At 45.0% G+C, this 20,527-nt stretch overlaps 1 protein-coding gene across 7 annotated transcripts; it reads left to right on the top strand.

Moving 5' to 3' along the window:
• The first annotated feature begins 1,124 nt into the window (after window positions 1-1,124).
• LOC118512767 (protein cycle-like) lies at window positions 1,125-20,422 on the top strand. 7 transcript variants are annotated; one of them, XM_036057668.1, is made up of 11 exons: window positions 1,125-1,281; window positions 2,057-2,398; window positions 14,290-14,508; window positions 16,672-16,743; window positions 16,825-17,155; window positions 17,218-17,335; window positions 17,486-17,671; window positions 17,848-18,651; window positions 18,739-18,855; window positions 19,566-19,799; window positions 19,880-20,422. In XM_036057668.1, the coding sequence occupies exons 3-11, from the start codon at window positions 14,315-14,317 to the stop codon at window positions 20,014-20,016; spliced, it is 2,193 nt and encodes a 730-aa protein (XP_035913561.1). In that variant the 5' UTR covers window positions 1,125-1,281; window positions 2,057-2,398; window positions 14,290-14,314; the 3' UTR covers window positions 20,017-20,422. The 7 variants fall into 7 exon arrangements, with proteins under 7 accessions (XP_035913561.1, XP_035913562.1, XP_035913560.1 ...); XM_036057669.1 differs by having other exon boundaries at window positions 1,127-1,281; window positions 1,972-2,398; XM_036057667.1 differs by having other exon boundaries at window positions 1,127-1,281; window positions 1,932-2,398.
• The last annotated feature ends 105 nt before the right edge of the window (window positions 20,423-20,527 follow it).

Below are 20,527 nucleotides of genomic sequence, written 5' to 3'. Positions count from 1 at the left end.
CACTTCCTGCTGCAACTGCCCGTGGCCTACCAAGCAATCGGCCGTGAGTGGATTGAGCCGAGGGGGGAAAAGAGAGAAGAGGGCCGGGACGTGTGGACGACCTTCGACGATAGTTAACGTTTCTAGTTGCTGGTGACGATGCCGGGTACAGCAGCAGCCGTCAGTTCCCCGTCGATCTATGACCGGTTTGATAGTGGTCGTGGAAGGGTAAGCTCAGGGTGTTCTATGGTGGCTTATGAGGTTTTGTACCGAGCGGTATGCGGGTACGACGGGGATGAGTGTAGTTGTGGTGCGTTTTCTAATACCACAACCACGATTGCACTATTGCAACTGCAGCTGCATCAAAGCGAGAGAAAGGGGCTGAGATGAGTCGTAGTAAGCAAGTTGTTTAGCTGAAATATTTTATTATTTTTTTTCCACGAAATGCTCTCTGGTTTCGGGCCTTTGTTTTAAACGGTTGAAAGTATGCAATCCCTAGAAAGTGTCTTAAAAAAAGTAACAGAAAATTCGTCATTATCATGTTAATTATACTTCTGATACACCATGTAACGAAGAGCTTATTGCATTATTCGTTATTCTTTTGCCTTTTAAAATTTGCCGTGTTAAAAATTTAAATAAAATCATTAACGTATCTAACCTTATTTTACATCCTGAAACTAGGCAAAAAGGAAAATAGAAATATAACCCATATTTTGCTTAAATTTAGAGGAGGATAGCTATGAATTATTTCGCAGTATTTTTTTAAATCTTTTTAAAACAGAAGCCCGTTGTTCAATTCCACTTTTTAATGCTTTTGATAAGTAAGGTCCTAGAGTTTGTTGAAGCTCGTACTGTTCGGGGATTCTAAGTGAGAGTCCAACATTGCCTACTATCAGGCGCCCGGACCCTAGCAGCACACCACTAATGCTGCACCATTCTATTGTTTCTCCACAAATAAAACGCCATTTTAAAATGGACTCCACCTTATCCAACGAAACGTGTGATTTGCGAGCATCTGGTATCGTGCACTCCGTTGTTCGACGTCGCGCGCACACACGCGGGCTCATTTGGCCCCAGCCTCACCCAGCACGATCAAGGGAGGCTCGTGTGCAACCGGCTGGCTGGCTGGCTGGCTCGCTTAGATTGATAGTGTGTGCGCAAAGCCCTCGCTCAGTTCGGTGGGCACCTCCACGGCTTCGGATGATAAAAGCCCCTGCTCAGTTCCACCGTGGCGCGGTGCTAACGCGGCGAAACGCGAAACTGTGCTGCGTTGCTGCGATGCTGGATTAGAGTGCATTGCGTGTAAGTGTGTGCGCGTGGTTCGCGTCCCACCAACACTCTCTAGTCGGCCTGCGAAGGGTGTGCGCGCGCTTGACATTAACCTGAATCCAAACCCGCCAGAGCAATCGGACTCGGAACTTGAACTTGAGACATCGGTACATTCCGCACATTCTGTGCCGTGGCGCGGGCCAGCAGACTTTTCACACACACACACACACGTTGGTGGCGAAAAGTAGCTTCCTGTGTCCTGCTTCTGTTTAACCGGGGGACGGGTTTAGAATAACGCTTCGGTATGCGGAACGCTGGTTTGGCCCTAGCGCGTCCCCAGATTTCCGTGTCACCGAACACGTGGTGTTTAATTAATTGATTGTGTTGGCGAAAAAAAAGCAGCAAACAAAGAAAAGAAAAGTGAAAAAGTGGCGCGAACCTTTTTTTGAAATAGATAGTGTTGGTGCATCGTCGGCTGACACGCTTATCAGTTTTCTTGGGTCGCTGATTCGCGGCGATTAGTAGTACGGTTGGGCAGAGAAAATGTCGGAAAAGTTTTTGAGTGGAAAATTTATCAGTGATGCATAAAACAAGGGGGAGAAGGGGGGGGGGGGACGGTTGATAATTGTGTGTGTTTTTTATTAGTGATTGGCCTGTTTTTCCCTTTCCGTTTGCTGTTGAAGTGAAAAAGTTTTTCTGATTTCTCTACCGGTGTCTTATCAGTGGTGTGAAAAGTGTAAACAAAGAAGAAAATTATTTTATGGTTGGAAAATTTACAATTGTCTTTATTTTTCTTCCTAATGCAAAGTGCTCCAAGTGTTTTTGCTGCAAAAACAGCCGTTCGTTCGTGGAAAAAAGTCTAGCCAAGTGTCTACAGCACCATCGAGTCAGTTCGCATCATCGAGTCAACCCGTCGGCCAACCCCGAAAGGCCATGAACGGCAGGCTGGTGCAGTGCAGTGAGATACATTTTCCGTCGAAAACCCACTCCAACAGCTGTACGATCGATTGACCGAAATCTGCGTCACCGAAAACACGTGTGCGCTGCTATACTAAACGGATTTAGTACAAAAAGGGGATTTAGTACTACAAGTAATACAAATCGGTATTTGTGGTGGAAAGCCGTGCGAGCGAGCGAATCAACATTGAAGGTAAGAAAAATTTGCTTCATTATTTTCATCTCGATTAGGCGAGGGGAAAAACGGGGATTGAGTGGATGAACCCCGGACTGTTCACTCCGCGCTTCGGTTCGTTGTGTGTCGTGACGTCTGAAGTTACGCAATTGCACCTCAAGCTAAGACAATTGATGATCCAATGAGATGAGATGGGAGGGGGAGAGGGGGTGGGGATGACTAGTTGTAGACGAGTGTGTGTGTGAGTGTGTTGGAAAAAAGCCCTAGGAACTTCGGAAGCACACGATACAAACAACCGACCTCGGGGCGATCATGATTTAATCTGGGAGTCAGTTTGGTAATTAATGCTGACTCTTTTTTTTTACATGAATGTTATCACACACGAAACACGCTTTTTTACATATAGAATTATATAGCCTGGCGTCTGTTTAGTGGGCATGTGAGAATGTGTGTGTGTGTGGATGATGCATTCCGGATGCTTCGATGCACCGGTTTCAGTTGGGATTTATTCATCAATTCATTCATCCGATCGTGATGAATTGACCATTCTCAGCGTGCTGTTGTTATTGTTCTGTGTGCACGCTAATGGTTCGCTTTTCCATCAAGTGACGCACAGACACATGCACACTAATTGAGCAATTTTGTCTATCTGTGTGTTGTTCGTTTTAGTGTACCTATTAGAGAGCAATATTTAAAATATGCTCTTAAATGGGGCCTTTAGAGTGTTTTAGAAGTGTAGTTGGTTAAGATAAAGCTCACTCTGGAGGTTTTTACGCTTTAAGAAACTACTGTAAAGTATCTTCAACTGTACGAGAAAAATTTTGGTCTGCAATCATCTAAAGGAATATTGTATGTGCAGATTTTGCAATTCTATAGTTTTTATGGGGTTGCACCAAAGGCTAGGCAGAAAATCCATAGCTGATTGCAAAGTTCCATAGTCTAGCGTTGCAAACCTCCCCTATACTTATCCGGAGCTACAATATCTCAGTTTGGGCCTACCACGGCTCCTCTGTGTCCGTGTGGACGGCATAAAAGGACTTTACGGGATGAGTCGTCCAGTGTCATTCTCATGACATAAACAGCCAATCTGAGCCTGGAGAGTCTAATTCGCTACACCGATGGTGAGATCATCCGATAGTTCGTAGAGCTCTTCATTGTCCTTCCACAAATCCGTCTGAGCATCTTCCTCTCGCACACGGCTAAGAGGCTTTCGTCAGCTTTGGGCTGAGTCCTTCCTCTGTGGCGTATGTGAGTGTTGGGATTATAAATGCTTTGTTCGGTGGCAGAGGCGAGATCAGCGCTGGTCTTCACTCGGCGAGGGAATCAAATCTCATCCAGAGATCATTTTGCTCTCGATAGTAAATTTAATTGCTTTTTTGCGTGACTATAGGAGAATAATTTTGGGAAGTACAGGAAAGTAGAGCAAATCTGCCTTATTAATTCTTGAAGAAGGAGTGGATAAATCCAGGAATAGAACATCAATTAAATGGTTGAAGAAGTAGCGGCCATTTCACTTTAGATCCTTATTTGCACGACAGGACCTAGTATCGAGTCCCGTTCGGATCGGCTCCCCGTACACAAGACTGACTATCCAGCTATGGGTATAATTTAGTTAAGGAAGCCAGGAATCGCAGGCTGAGACCTCTTAAGGTTGCATTTGCCAAAAAATATCGATTGTGCAGGGTGCTGATTTATAAAATGCATCTTTAGCCCAACTACTATAATGGTAGTCGCCCTTTTTGGCTTCATTATTGTTATGATCCGGTCGAAAAGGCTTTATGGTCAAATCGTACGGAGTGCTTCAATAATTTTGGCGAGACAAGGATCAGGAGTTGCTACTCTTTAACTTTAAAATGAAGGCATTCCCAATACATTATTAAACCAAAACAGAAATGATAATCGAAGAGCCTTCATTTGCATTTAAACAGCGTTGTACAGCCGTTAATTACTGACAATAAGTCTGTTTTAAATCGTAAATTGTTTCTGTTCTCATAAGTACTCTCACTCATTCAAAAAAGCATCATTCGTCCGAAATACTGCACGAACGTATTGCCACGTTGATGCATTCCATCGCCACTGCACTAGCAGCCGTGTGCAGCAGTGTGCAACCGTTTCTACACATTTACACCTTTCTCTAAACACACACACACACACACGCGCGCATATATTACACAATCGTGCGCAATCGAATCAAAGCAATTAGTCTCATAAAGCTAAAGTGGCATCCACTCTACCCAACCCTTCCGCCACGACCACCTACCGTCAGCAGCCCGCTCGGAAGCCGCGGGTGCGCATCTAATATTCACCGCGCAAAAAGATGTTCCCGTGTAGCGTATTATCAGTGCGACCAGAGCGAAGGACGCCCTAAGGGACGCCCGTGTCGGGTTGGTTCGTGTTTGGAAGCTTCCAGCCCCCGCCGTTTGTTTGTTTGTTATTGTATCGCGGTGGCGGATGGAGACGCCTGGTTGGTGGATGGGATAGCGGTAGCGTTACCGGTGGCGTTACGGTAGCGTTACGCGAAACAACGTAGTAAGCCTCCCGGTTCGAACCGCATCCGACCGGACTGGTTAGAACTTTAGCACGTGTGTCTGTGTGTGTGTGTGTGTGGGATTGTGTGGTGGAAAATCAACAAGACGAGAAAAGGTTTGTGGTTTGTGTACAAACAAAACACACACACACGCGGGAAAGGGGTTTACAGCGTGGCGATGATGGCGCGTGTGCGTCAGCTTAGTGTTGCAGTTGCAGTTCGCTTGTCCACCTGGCCACTCCATGCCGCCCACCTCGATCGATCTATTACGTGATCGCGGGGTCTGTCTCGAAACGTCCGCAGTGCCCTCGCGGATGATACCTATAAATCATGCTTTACATTTACCGTCCGCGTACCGCGCTAAACACGCGCACCAAGATGCCGTTGCACTTGGAAGGGCTCGCGCATTCGCTACGGTATCCACTCGGGAAACCGGAAAGGGGTTTACACTGGTGCAGGAGGTGGCTGGTAAACTGTTTGTGTGACCGTAACTTTGAACTTGCGGCACGAGGGCCACAGTCAAGGCCCGGCGTGTGGCTGGCGGCGGCGAGGTGTGCTCGTGTGACTTCCCAACGTCAACGCGATTACATTACGCGCGGCAGTTCAGAAAACGGTGCCTTATGAAGGGCCTTTCGCCAGTGTTGGGCGACAAGAAGTTTTGCTGCAGTTTTCCACTTGAGATACGCCGTGCCGTTACATACACACACACACAAACACGAATTGGGTGTTGTTTTTGTGTTATTTTCTTTCTGCCTAGTCATAGATTCATATACAGCTGGAATGAATGATGTTTAGAATGGTTTTGTGATGGGCTGTTTGTTGTTGATTGTTATGACATCAGGTGACCAACTGGGTGACAGATAGTACGCGAGGGCGTAGTAGCTGTGACGATGCTAGTGGAACTGTTGTTGTTGCTTGCTGTGGTTGGCAATTGCTGATTAATAGTGTTGTGGAAGACAAGGGTTTAGTAGGAATTCTATTCTATGCCTATTGGACATTGGACACTATCACAGAAAAGTAAATGATAGTAATGATGTTCTTGGAGAACTATTTTTAATGTCCATACTTAGAAATTTGCCATAGGAAATATTTCATCGAGTTAGAAGATGAAGTTCGGTATGCGGATTCGTACTTGGTACAAGAGCCATAAGCGAAGTGATTCTGGTCTAAAGATGATGTAAAACTCAGATTAAAAATCCTGAAATACTTTATAGAAATGATGTCTTTTCTTTAAATTCGTAGACTATATGGCTGGAGCAGACATATTGGATTAAATGAAGTAATCCTTGGGTTGTTTAGGCTCAAGTTATGGTCCATCGTATGGAACATTTGCAAGCAGATCTATTTGCATTTCTGGCAGCTAAATAAAACGTTGAATGCTTTTGTGGTAAGGGTTCTTTGAGTAAATCATCAAACCTCATCAAACGATTGAGTAGAGCTCAATCGTACGATGAACAAAGGCATTCTAGACTATCCAGAGAACAACATAAAGATGTAGTTGAAGTTCCAATTTATAGTATATGACCTTTATAAGCAAGGACCTGATGTCGACGAAGTTTTACAAATAAACTTCAGAGTTCTGTCTTGAATAATAGAATTGCTAGATAATTGGTGATAGAAAATAATACAAACAAGCTACTTCCACGTAAGGAATTATTTAAAAAAAATCTATATTTTAACCGAAATACGTTAAAAAAAGAAGCTCATCACGGAGACTTTCCTAGAATCTAAAACGCCTAGAGGTATGCAAAGGTCTCGGAATTATTCCTCCGTTGACATGTAAATGCCTCTTCATCTATAAGACAGTGAGAAATGGTAGATTTTGCTGGTTAAAGATTAGAGAAAAGAAAAAAAGTATTTAAAAAATTGCTCTTCTAGAAGAATCTATCTTTTTCTTATGAAACACTACATCATCTACTTCTACTTCTTTAGCTTAACGGCCTCTTAGGTCATGCCTTCCATTTCTAGCTTACTAAATTTGGTTAGTCAGTCCTCGCTACGGTTTACATCATTACATCCTATCGGGACTAGTTCTATAGATTGTTTTTCAAACTATTAACTCTGCTAAAAATATTGTCGTTTTGTAGAAAACCTGACAGAAAAGTATGGAAGGCATCATAAGAAAGTTGCTTGAGTTACGAACCATTCCATTCCCCGGTTTAATGGTCGGTCCGGTAGTGGTGGCGACAACAGCGCCGGTCTTCATACGGCAGTGCCGGAGTTCAAATCCTATCTGGACTGACTATCCAACAACGTGGTATCGTTAAGTCTATTAGGCCACAAATGGCAGGCATGACCGACAAGAGAGTGGTCGTTAGGCCAAAATGAGTGAGGGAGAAAGAGACATAGTTCCGGGATCTCTCATTGCTGTGTTTTTTGTTTGTTTTTTTTTTTCAATTCTTTACTTATTTGACCTTTATCCAGTTTGTAACACCATTCATTTCGATGAATCGATTCACTGAGCTAACAATTTTAAGTTCACTTTCTTCTCAACTTTACCGGACCCGGTAAACATGAATGTCAGTAACGGCATTTTCTTCCATTATCATGCACTCGATGATGCATTTCGTGCTTTCCGCTCCGATGAATAGCATCTGCATCACACTAGTAGCTGCAATTTGAATAGCATCCAAAGCGTCGCCATTAGCACGCCGAGCAAATATAATGATGTAACTGCAGTCAAATGGTGGTGTAAAATACAGCAAAAAACATGGGACAAAAAAAGGGACGAACAGTCCTTCACACTTATCCACCACCTGATCCATCGACCGGGGGAAGTTATTGGGGAAGAAAACCGATCCACTCTTCACACACAGATACACAGACAGATACTGGAAACGAGGAACAAAGGTCTGCTCCATTGTGAGCCAATTATTTGTGTAAGGAGATGAAAATCGGGAAAAATCGTTTCTCCCTTATCTTATTCGCGTTCGAGCAGATGCATTCATCGTTAACAGTGTTGGATGGCACGTTGTACCGATGCCAATTGAAGGGGAAAAGTATAACTGTGTTTTCATTATTTCCCTGCCCGGTTTCGTTCGGTCGGTTGTCTTATTACCATCAAAATCGGTCCTTCGAGTGTAGAGCAAACTGTACGGTTGCTCCAGATAGGGCCCGCGGATAGGACAAAGCGACCGATGGATCCTGGCCGTGGTTATGTAATCTGTTCTGTGTTTCTGCTGCTGAAAGGTCCAGAAATCGGATCCGGCTACCTGTTGTTGGTGTGCCGCTTTCATTCAGCAACACAGGTACGTCTGGGCATGAATTGGCCTGATCCACCGTCACAAAAAGGACAGCCTTGTACGCTTAAAGTCGAGTGCGAGAAATTGGGTAATCGTCGTATCGAGCGGTGGATTACGTTTACGGGGAAAAAGGCGATGAACAGCTGTACGAGTTGGACGGCAGACGAAGAGGGTTGAGGAGGGATCTGGATTTGACAAATATTTGACGAGACGAGACAATGTGCGATTGGGAAACCGAAGAAAGGGTACACACCGCAGGGATGATTTGCTTTCGATTCTTTCGTCGATATCATTGAATGAGTGCTCTTGCTGTTGGGAAAAGTAGTTCAAGTGAAGCAAAACGGGGTAATATTATTTATATTAGCATTGTGAAATTGTAATGGCTTTCTGTGAAATATTATGTTTTATAATTTTTTATACACATTCTATTTTTAAGGCTGTCGTGAAGAGATTCTAATCATTTATTAAACAATATTTTTAAATAATAATTTAAGTCTTCTATTACTGGAACTTTCTTACAAGCTTTGTATTTTTTACAGATTTTATGAGAACAAAAATAGTACATGTACTAAAAACGTTTTAAAAAAAGTGCCCCTAAATGTATGCAATGCCCCTTCGTCATTGGTTTAAAAAGGCGGTTAGCTGGGAGTTTCCTCTTTTCATAATGGAAAAGTGCTTTGAAGAGTCGAATTAGTTTATCAACAATCAGAATATCGTTCAAAATGTTCTGACGAATATTGATTGCATACTTTTAGGCTTTTCAAACTCAATATACATAATGCAAAATAATGTTTGAAGATTTATTTTCTCGATTGTTTTCCTTTTCTTTTGATCTCATATCTTAACGCCTTTTAAATAATAATGTTAAGAATCCTTCGCTAAAGCTTAAAATCACTAAAACAAAACCTAAATCTATCCAACTAAATAACTACAGAAGCAACATAAAAATCAATCCCCATATGATTAAGCCACATCACAGCTCATTTCATCTCTCCCACGAGATTACTACCAACCGTAGCTAGTTCTGGGACGCGAAGAAGATATGTAATTGAAATGAAAATCGATCCCTGCAAGGATTCCGCCACCTAATTAACGCATCGCGCCCCCCGACTTACCTTTCCGGCTGGCGCAAAAGGTAAAAGGCGTGTACGTAATTCGCCAAAGGTGCGCGTAACCTGAAACCAAACGATCGCTATCGGATGTGCGCCGGGGCCATCATCGTTGACACAACCACCATCAACGAGGTTCGAGGTTGTTCCGGCTTTCGCAGCATCAAAACCATCCTCAGCCGTGTGACGCCTAACCAATGTGGAAAGGTGGACGAAAGATTTATCCCTCCGATTGCTCAACGCGCTGATTGTTCGATATGGGAAGCGGCACGGCAGCTTCCCAGCCCGCCTGTATAATATTCTGCTTTACATACATTGAGCATGCCAAGAATTAAAGCAGACAAACCGGAGGATTGCAGACGGATGGTTAGCTTTTTGTTTTCATTTCTTCAAACCTCACCCTTTATGGCTGTAAGACCGCCAGGGGCAGCGAAGTTTAACGACCGGACATCAGGACGATTCATGCCGGATTAGCATCGGTCCGCGCCCGAAACTGTGTCCCGCTCCACTTAAGCTGTCCACATACGGCCAGCCTCATCCATTAAACATGGTCAGCGGGAAGTTTTAAGAGCTGTTGTCTGCACTGACGATGGCTGGTCGATTCGCGCGGAATCGTCAATCGAATGGGACAGCGCCGGGTAGCGTTCAACGTTTTGAGGTTGATTTTAATTCCAAAATAATAATGCCCCACCAGGTAACGTTGATGCGTTGACGGGGTGTTAAGGGGTGTATGTTTTTCCCCATGGGTTGGCATGGGTTAATGTTTACCGTCGGCCGTAATCGTAATCGCATCACGGCAAAGCCGGACAATCGGTTATACAGATGATCAAACAGATTAAGTTGGGGCGTTTGTGGGCAAGGGTCGTTTGCAACGCAAGCAAGCAAGGGCTGGTTGGAAGCTGTTTTCGGAAAGGGCCGTACTTCGCATGTAACAAATGCAAAACACCGATTGCTTCATCACGATTACGTTCAAGAGTGCAACAATTTTGGAGTGCGAAAATTAAACAATAACGCCTTATTCCCCTTCATAAGCGTTAGGTTTTTGTGAAAAGCGCCTAAAGTTAGGCAATATGCAGAAAGTGGCACAGCTTGCTTCGATTCGTTTCAAATTCTTGTACATTTTATCGATCAAATAGCTAAATCTCCACACACAGCACGCCTTCAGCTGCACGCCCCACGGGTGGCGGGATGAAGAAGACTTTTTCCTCTTAATGACGATTAAAAATACAATCCGCCTGGCTGTGGCGAACCGCACCACTTGCAGCGGACATGCGACTGTCATGTGCAATGGATTCATTTTAAACCCCGACCGGTTACATCATAGCCCATCATTCCCATCCGACGTCCGTGGAAGGTACGTCCGGGTGGCACGGTAAGCCGGATCTCCGAAGTATGGCCGGCGACCAGATTGCGTAACTGGTCCGTTTAAACGGTTCGATTAGGGCATGGAGCCTTTGCTTTGCATACATAAAGCCCCAAAAAGGGGCAGGATCATTTTACCACACCTGTTGATTGTGTGTGTGTGTGTATGTGTGGGAGGGGTGAAAAAGGAACTGAAAAATTGTTGGAGCTTCGGGAAGAGTTTCCACTCGCTTTGACCATGCGCCTCACGAACGAAGGGAGCGATTTCAAACCCGAAGCGATGGCACTGTTGATTCGTTTTAATGAACCATTTACACTGTTACGGTTATGCGATTCTTTTTATAAAAAAAGCTTAGAAAAACATTTTAAATATCGAACCAAATTCTCGTTTAAGAAGAATTTTAAAATTACTCCCTTCAGTAACGTCATCAGTAGGAAACTCCCTCCCGAAACGCCATTGCTTCTCGTCTATGGTAACTTGATGGGATTTTCTGTATTTACCTGTAAGCAACAGTGACAGCTGCCCGGCTCCATCCATCCGTATTCTGGTCTCTTCCAGTGCTGCCCCAACGGGAGCAAACGCCAGGATTTAATTCACAAAGCAAGAAAAAAACCATCCCAAACCGAACTGCACCCGAACGCGCACTCGGCTCGTGGATCCGTCCCGAGCCAGGAACTTTCCGGGAGCTTATAAATGGCTGCGACGGTCTTCGGTCCGCCCCAATCGTACGCTGACAGTCCGCGTCGGAAGGAGCCGTTGTGTTTGTGTGTTGCCCGTCGGTTGGCTGGCAGGAAGAAAATTTGGCCGGGTTCGTTGCCAAATTTCGGTTGAAGTCACCACGCGGGCGTGTGTTGTTCAAAACCAAAGGGTACGGAGTAGCAACAAATGGGCTTTAGTGGAATCGCATAAGAAATAAGTGAAATTGTGGTTTCTTTTTCCTGGGCTGTATACTGAGAAGATGCTCAAATTGCGGTTTTAAGTGGCCGTGGTGGCACAGAAAAGCGAATCATCGGCCCCCGATGGCTATGTGTCACACCGTTGCATAATCTAATTAGAAGCCGCTGGACGCAGATCGTTTCCCGGAATAATACCATTAGAACGAATGGTGTTTGGCTGGTGCTTGGTGTTGGTGAATGGCCGCAGTGGCCAGTGCGACGGGGTTTAGCCGATCGGTGACCGAAGGTGATTACGTCACGGTGTAGCTTCTTTGCAGCTTTAAGGACGAACGGAGAAAAACTAGACCGGAGAACCACGTTACGATTGTTGTGCAATATTGTTGGATGTTGGAATTGATTCATTCTACACCGTGCCACCTCGTACTGTAATTAAATTGTGATTGTTTGTTTCCTAAACGGTGTTGTCATTTGAACTAGCTTGAAGGGCTATTACTGATGCCAATAATCATCGTCGTCGTACGATGATTGTTTGAATAGATTATTCACTGAAAAAGCGTGTGCGAAATAGAGCAAATTGTGTTAGGAGTGAAAAAGGAACCGATAAACAGCGTAAATGAGGATTTGAAGCTGCCTGCTAGTGTTTCTGGATTGCTAATCAGCTTTGAAGTGGCTTTAATGTCGTTTTCTTATATTTTTTCAAAAGGTGCAAGTGATTTAGATCGGTTAGTGTAGTTTACAGTGATTGTGAAGGGTTCTACCTCTTAACCATCTCCTAATAGGACGATAGGTAGTGTTCTTGTGACACGTTTGATCTTCTGTGAGCGTTACGAGCTGTTATGCGGGCAACCACCACCCGACGCGGTTCGTGAGCCAATCCATGTTTAGCGACGGCATTGCGACGATGTGAGAGTTTTGGCCGGCAGCAGCATCATGGTTGCGCGCAACTTCTCGCTCCAGGATCTACCGTACAATCGTGTCCTGCAAGTGCCGGACGAGGAACGTGAGTTTCTGGCACTGGACGAGCTGAAACCACACCAGCTGACTGAGCTGGGCGTAACGGTCACGAACTCTTCGTCCGCTCAACAGCAACCACAGCACAGACCACCGGCGGACCAGGTTGACCAGGTGCCAAATCCGGTCATCACCACCGGTGGACTGCTGCAGAACTATCACCATCATAACGTTTTCTATGAGCTTGGAGCAGCAACACATTCGCCGTCCAAGTAAATATATGATCGTTGTCGCTACCGTAGCTCGTTGTTGAGTGTTTGTGCTAGTTTCCGTTCTGGTAGCGTTCGTTCGACGGGCATGGATTTTCAGCTAAAGCAAGTGTACAGTTTGTGATGTTAGTGGACAACCCTATCCTGGATGTTTTGTAGTTTCATTTGGAAATGTTTGCAATTATTTTTAGCAGATTGTATGTGATACAACCGTTCAAGTGCAAGCAGTAACCATTGTCTTTTATTGAAGATATATTATTCCTCAGTTAGCAAAATCCAAAGAGAAGGATCATATGTGGCTCTGATCAGCGCTCAATCCAACGGTTTATCGTCGCTTGTATCACCTGTTCCATGTACAGAGAAAATATTGTAGCGATATTAACTGGTTTGAAGATTTATCTTAATCCTTATAACACTCTGATCCAAGCGTCAGAGCACTCGTCGAAGTGGTGAAAAATATTCTGGATAAGAGATAAATAGCTGTTTATCACTTGACCTTGTTGCTGGGTCGTCGATCAAAGCCGTTGACGGCTAAATGGCCTCGGTAACAGTCTGTAGTATATTTTGGCCAAATCTCTATCTCCATCTATCCAATTTGGAGAAGCTTTAGTTTTTATGATAGTCAAGCTAGGGGACCCTAGTATAACTTCCGAAGAGCCGACCTGGAAAATGTGACAATATTTTAGTCTAAATCCCATGGCATGCTTATTATCATTTGAGAGTACTATGGGCATTAAAACATCGAGCCTACGCTAGTTATAGGTATTGTTCTCCTAAAGACTCCAAATTATTTTTTGCGTCTGCCTGATTGGCACTGTTGAAGGATATTTCAAAGTTAGAGCTAAGCTTATAGGCCTCCTGTTGCGCACACCTAATTTAGATAGATAAATTAGAAAGATATCTTTGTATAAAGCTTTTTACTATGAAAAGATTTATATAAATGCTGGAGAGTTTAATAACGCATTACTTAGTAAACTGATCAATTGTTTTCCCCGAAGGCTCACCTTTACCGACGGAGCTCTCGCCTGAAAGTATGCAATCTTCTTCGTCGTGCGACTACTACACATTTATTTTAAAATTATGATTGCATACTTTCAGGCGCCGTTTACTTCAAGTAAATACCCTTGGATTTGGTGTTCTTGGAAATTTCTATAATTTGTTGATGGCTCCAATAAATCCATTACGATCAATTTGATTATTCCATATGTTTTAAAAGGATTACTTGAATATTCCGATAAAACATAACTGTTAAGCATGAGCTAGAATTAATCCTTCGAATTGATAATAGTAGATAATAATTTACTCATAATGTGAGCTTTAAGAGCTGTTTCCTGTTATATGAAAAACGTAAAGAAGGATCATTAAATGTGCAAAATATAGTTCATTTTCAAACTTCTAAACTCCTTATTAGCCACTTTACGTTGAATGGTTATCTGTATGCTTGTGATGTGTTTTGTTTATCGCACCTGCCTTGTATTTCTTAATGTTTGTAGCGTACTTCAAATGACTTTCCCAATATTAATTCTATGCTTTCCTTCCTTACCTTCCCCAGTGCCAGTGCGGTGCCGACCGAGCACATGACCGGTGGCCCGGATGCGTCCCTCCTGGTGGATCCGTCGCTGGCCGGCACAATGTCTGCGGTGAGCAACCTGAGCACGCTTTCGGCAGCCGGAAGCGGCAACCATCATCTGCATCTTTCCGACCACGGCCACTCGCACCATGATCACCAGCACGCTTCCGGTGGCGCACGGAAGCGAAAGTTTTCCTTCAAGTAAGTGTTCCGTTGGGGCGTTGTGTAAGGGCGATGCGTGTTGTTAACCTTTTCCCCCTGCTGGTGGTCAGTACGTGTGCGTCAGCCGAGTTCCGAACCGGTGCTCCGTACGCCGAACGCCCCTGTACAGTTACATCAGATGGTAGAGAAAGGAAAACGTCCCGATATCCCGTCGACCGGGAGATGAAATCTTACGACTGCATCTTCAAACACGAACGGTGCCGTTTGGTGAAGAATGGCAAGAAGTTCTGGCCGTAAGTTTTTCTCAAGAAATCGGGCGCGCGGACCGTTGTAAGGGGTTTTGCAAATTTAAGTGACGCCGTCCAAGTGAAGTTCGTTTGATGTTAATATTTGCCTCCAGAAACAGAAACACTTAAGTGAGCTACGCGAATGGGTAAAGGAATCCCGCTTTCGTTTGCAGTTTCTTCGCCGGAACAGTTGAGTTTTGTTCTTGGGAAAACGACGAAAAACACACAGGCACATTACACAATCATCCGTTGAAGGATCGTCCGCCTGGGTGGGGTGATGCTCAAGACGCCCCATTATGATGCCATCGATGCCCAAGACTTGCTGCAAGTTAATTTAATAATTATGTAAAATCATCCACCACCAACCAAGCTTGTGGTAGGTGTTTGCTTAGGATTTACTTCTCACCTGCCTGACAAGGGCAAAACACTTTTTGGGCGTTAATTTTTCACGGAAACCTCACCCAGCCCCAGGCCCGCGGGTTCACGGGAAGCCACGGAAGTAGTAGGAATTCTGCGCCTAGGGGGGGGGGGGGGGAATGAAGAATGGCGTTGTGATGGCCTTTGTTTTGTGTGGCTGGTGTGCTGACGTAATGTAATTTACGATACCGGGTGACGGTCGTAAGGATTCGCCCGGTCGTGTGATATGCTTGTAGCGTCTTGGTGGTTGTTTTTGGTGGCCCATCGTAGTAGCATGGGCGCAACAAAAAATCAAACCGAGCAATAATCATCGTTCGACGTGGCGCTGTAATGGGTGGACCGAATCGATTCCACATCAGGTGATTCGAGTGCGCCTCATCTAAATTGGGGCACGTTTTGCTTTAGATGTGTTAATCTTAGCGAAAAAGGGGTATTTTTATCACCATCGTTTTTAAATTTACAAGATCAAAGGGCTGCTAAATTGATGCTTACTCTACATCCACACGGTTTAGTCTTTAAAAAGGGGTAGAAGAATCAGTTCTGCGGAAAACTAATTACTTCGTATGAGGGAATATATTTTTAAAGCATTAATTTCACCTACACAATTCTTGTTCAAACTTCTTTATTTTGCCCAAATACAATAAAAAGTGTTAGGTGGATTCACCGCTTCTTTAAAGCAATGCCAGAGCTCTGTCGGATTTTGAATACTCTGACGTCAATCGTGTAAATCCATTTTTAGAGCTTAGTTTTAGAGCTCATGCGTTCGGTGAAGCTTTTGTCCATTTAAATATACTATTTTTTGCATTTATTTATCCTGCAGAAGAATCTCACAACGATTCTGACCAGTCTCGAATAAAGTCTTGTATCTTCAATAGAAAAGCTCTTATCTAAAATACTTTAAAATACTTCAAATAGAAGCATAATTGCTTTCATGGAAATTATACTTCAATGGTATCGCCTAAAAGTATGCAATCGCTGTATCTTAATAGGCGTATACCCATTATAACAAAAGTTGACGTACTGATTGCATACTTTCAGGCGCGCACAAATCAATTTTTAGTTGCTTTGAAGGGAATTACAATTATTTGCTAGATAATTTAAAAATCTCTCAATAAAGGGCTATTACTATGATTTTTGATGATGGCTAGTGATTCCCAGCATTGGCCAGCAGTTTGGTTGACTTGTACTTGGAATTGGAAATAATTAACATAATAAATGACCAGCATCAGCAAGCTGCGCTGGAATTCCACTTAAGGTCTTCTTCTTCCTTTTTCTTCTTTCTTATTCTTACGACCTCTTAGGTCAGTGTACTTAAGATTTCAAGCATTAAATTATATGAATAAATTATTCACAAAACACCAGTCTTTACACTAGCTAAAATAACTTTTTTTATTGGTTCTAAAACGCAAACATTGAGGTTAAAATTTAAAGAAGAATTCAAATTACATTAATTAATTTCTAAGATGATTTTTCCATTCTTCTTTCTCTATTACCATAGTGACACGAGCGACATTGAAGATGACACCTGTGATGACTCCAAATCCGTCAGGACGACCGATGAGAGCAAAAAGTAAGAACTCAACCAACCCAGTTCGACTTTTTTGGCTATCATATATTAATCATCCACATTGCTTCGTCTTCCTGCGTCCAGGCAAAACCACAGCGAGATCGAGAAGCGGCGGCGGGACAAGATGAACACCTACATTACGGAGCTGTCCGCGATGATACCGATGTGCCATGCGATGTCCCGCAAGCTGGATAAGCTCACGGTCCTGCGGATGGCCGTGCAGCATCTGAAAACGATCCGGGGCGCCGTACATTCGTACACGGAGGGTCACTACAAGCCGGCCTTTCTGTCCGACCAGGAGCTGAAGATGTTGATACTGCAGGCGGCCGAAGGGTTTCTGTTTGTGGTCGGCTGTGACCGGGGCCGGATACTTTACGTGTCGGAGTCGGTTTCGCACATACTGAACTATTCCCAGGTGCGGTAAGACGGGTTTCGGTAGAGTTACACGAGGCGTTGAACGTTATTTTTAAATTTCAGGGTGATCTGTTAGGACAAAGCTGGTTCGACATACTGCATCCGAAGGATGTGGCCAAAGTGAAAGAGCAGCTATCATCATCCGATCTGAGTCCCCGGGAACGTTTAATCGATGCCAAAAGTAAGCGAAAAGAGAGGTTATAAAATTGTGCGCCTAAAAGTATGCAATATTAGTACAAATCGAACCGACGATTGCATACATTCAGGCGCTTGTGTTAACACTACTCAACTTCTGGACCTCCTAACTTCTGTTGTGTCTTCATTAAAACAGCGATGCTTCCGGTCAAGACGGACGTGCCGCAAGGCGTAACACGGCTCTGTCCCGGCGCCCGCCGTTCGTTCTTTTGCCGTATGAAGTGTAAAGCGAACGTGCAGGTAAAGGAGGAAGCGGACCAACCGAACAGTGTGTCCAGCGTGAACAATGTGTGCCATCGGCGCAAAAAGCAAGTAAATTCCGGTGAGTTTCGCCCGTAAACGGTTCCATGGTACAAAAAGGATTCCTCGAGAGTGTGAGTGTGGCATGATGATGGTGGCTGTCGTGGTGGTGGTGTTAGTGGTGGTGGTGGACCTTCTAGATTCATCCCCACGAAGTACGATCGTCTGACCCGTGTCGATGTTTCGTCGCTATTTCAGATAAGAAGTATTCCGTGATACAGTGCACCGGGTACCTGAAATCGTGGGCCCCGGCCAAGATTGGGCTGGAGGAGAACGAGACGGACGGCGAGGGTGATTCGTGCAATCTGTCCTGTCTGGTGGCGGTCGGCCGGGTACAACCGAACCTCAACCAAAGCTGCAGTCTGACCGCGAACGGTCTGCACACACCGAGCGGTGCCAACGGACGGTCACGCAACGGGCAGAATTCAAATGCTGGCACGGGAGCATGTACGAGCGGTGGTAACACGGGATCGTCCAGCAACGGAAATCCAGCAGCGACACCAAGCAACGGGAGCGGGAAGTCCCTGAACCGCAACAACATTCCAAACCTGCGCAATGTCCAGTTCATCTCACGACACGCAATGGACGGCAAGTTCCTGTTCGTTGATCAGCGGGCAACGCTCGTGCTTGGCTTTTTGCCCCAGGAACTGCTCGGGACGAGTATGTACGAGTACTACCATCACGAGGACATTCCGGCGCTGGCAGAATCGCATAAGGCCGCTCTGCAAGCGACACAGTGCGTCACCACATCCGTGTATCGGTTGCGCACGAAGGAGACCGGGTTTGTGAGGCTTCAGAGTGAGTGGAAATCGTTCCGAAATCCGTGGACGAAGGAGATCGAGTATCTGATCGCGAAGAACAACGTGATCCTGTCGGAGTTGGGCGATGCTGGGGCGGCACGTGCCGGTGGGTATGGCATGGGAGAGCTCGGTGATGGGACGGGTGAGACGGGGTCGGGAGCTTCCGGTCAACCCGGCGTAGGGTACGAGTTCTTCAATCACAGTAAGTTTGGTGGGTGTGGCGGTGTTACGATGAGGGGCGTATTTTAAATTTGTGGCTTTGTTTGTTCCCCAACTCCGTACTATCTAGCGAATGGACGTGAGATACAGCGCATGATCAACTCGCACGTCGAGGCGGGCAAAATCGGGCGCCAGATAGCGGAACAGGTGTTGGACCATCAGCGACGGGTGGGAGATTCTTCCTCAGGTAAGGCAAGGGAGGAAACGATCGTTTGTAGGCTTTGAAAGGATGTTAGAAGGAGGCTTCGTGCAGAATTATGAAGTTAACTTCTGCTATCTCAACTCTCGGTTCTTTCCCCATGAAGACAGCGCTTCTTTGTACTAAAGTGTACTAAAAAGGATACTAATGTACTGTTGTTCTAAAGTCCTCTAAGGATACAGTTGGGACCAATGTATGGATGTTTTAGCAACTGCTGCTCCGCTTTGACCGAACGGAAAAAGAACTAAAGATTATGGGTTGCCTATAGATCTGAGAGACGTTGGAAAGCCTAACACTTTTTAGCACAAGCTATTCTCCTGAACTGAGCTACAATTGCTTCAGTGATTTCTTGACACGATCACTTGTCTGTTGGAAGTCTAACTGTATATGTAAGTGAGCAAGTGCTCATCATCTGTCAGGCTTTTCCATGTTCATTCTAGTGATTCTCTAAATTCTTGCCTTCAGCTCGGACATGGTCTAGGGTAATTGAGACTTCCGGCGAGGGAAACATTGCCCTTCTTCTGTGTTCCACTAGGGACCAGGAAGTGTTTCTCCATTTTCTGCACCTCTCCAAAAAAATCGTTGTAATAATTGATCAATCATTACAATTGTTGGCCTCCGGCTATCTCAACTAGCGCCAGAACTTAGAATCGTTTCTCATCACATTTCATTGTTTGTTTGCTGGTTCCCCGGTACAGAAAGCAGCCCCAATCCGAACGAACCGACGATGCAGCCCACCTTCAGCTCGGCCCTGTCCGAGACGAACCATTCGAACGATGCGCTCACGTCCGGCGAGCACAGCATGGTCACCTCCACCGGTGTATCGCCTTCCTCGATTGCCGTCGTACCACCTGCCGTAACGACACGCATCAATGGAACGCTGCCCGGCTACAGCCATGTGCAGACGAACGCCATCATCAGTCCGGAGCATGGTGAGTTGGGCGACGAACCACACACACACACACACACCCCGAACAAGCTTAACTCGGCAATGGGTTTATTTTAATTTTAGACGTCTCACAAACGCAAGCCAGCAGCACGGACGGCAACGATGAGGCGGCGATGGCGGTGATCATGAGTCTGCTGGAGGCGGATGCCGGGCTCGGTGGTCCGGTAGATTTTTCCGGCCTTCCCTGGCCACTGCCGTGAGTGTGTTAGGGCGATGTACATTCTATCATCAAGGCTATGATCGTGATCAACCCGAAAACGTACCGCGTAGCGTACGTTGATGGAAACCGAAAGTTACCAAAATTAGGGGCGGCCAAAGCGGGCGCCTTCATAAAAACTGTACAAAACTGTTACTGCAACTGCATTTACATGCATCGAAGAGAGAGAGGGAGAGGGAGATATAGGTGGAACAATCGAGCTCCTACATGGAACTATGCCGTATAAATCTAAATAAGCTAATGAAGATGCTGACAGTGTAAGGTGTAGCGTAGTAGACTTAAGCCGGAAACTGATTCCTAAGGTGCACTGTGATGGGCGTTACAATGAGGTGTATATGAACGTATGGTATAGCGAAAAGGAGCAACAACGGATGTATGTACAAAGAGTACCACGATCGCGGTATTTTATCTGGTTTCATTTTGAATGGAAAGAATCTAGTTCCTTCTGAATTCAATTAATCATATTTCCACCTCCACAGCTTTAATAGAATATT

Source organism: Anopheles stephensi, chromosome 3, assembly GCF_013141755.1.
Source record: "Anopheles stephensi strain Indian chromosome 3, UCI_ANSTEP_V1.0, whole genome shotgun sequence".
In the NCBI taxonomy this organism is placed as follows: domain Eukaryota; kingdom Metazoa; phylum Arthropoda; class Insecta; order Diptera; family Culicidae; genus Anopheles; species Anopheles stephensi.
This window is presented reverse-complemented; position numbering and strand designations above follow the sequence as displayed.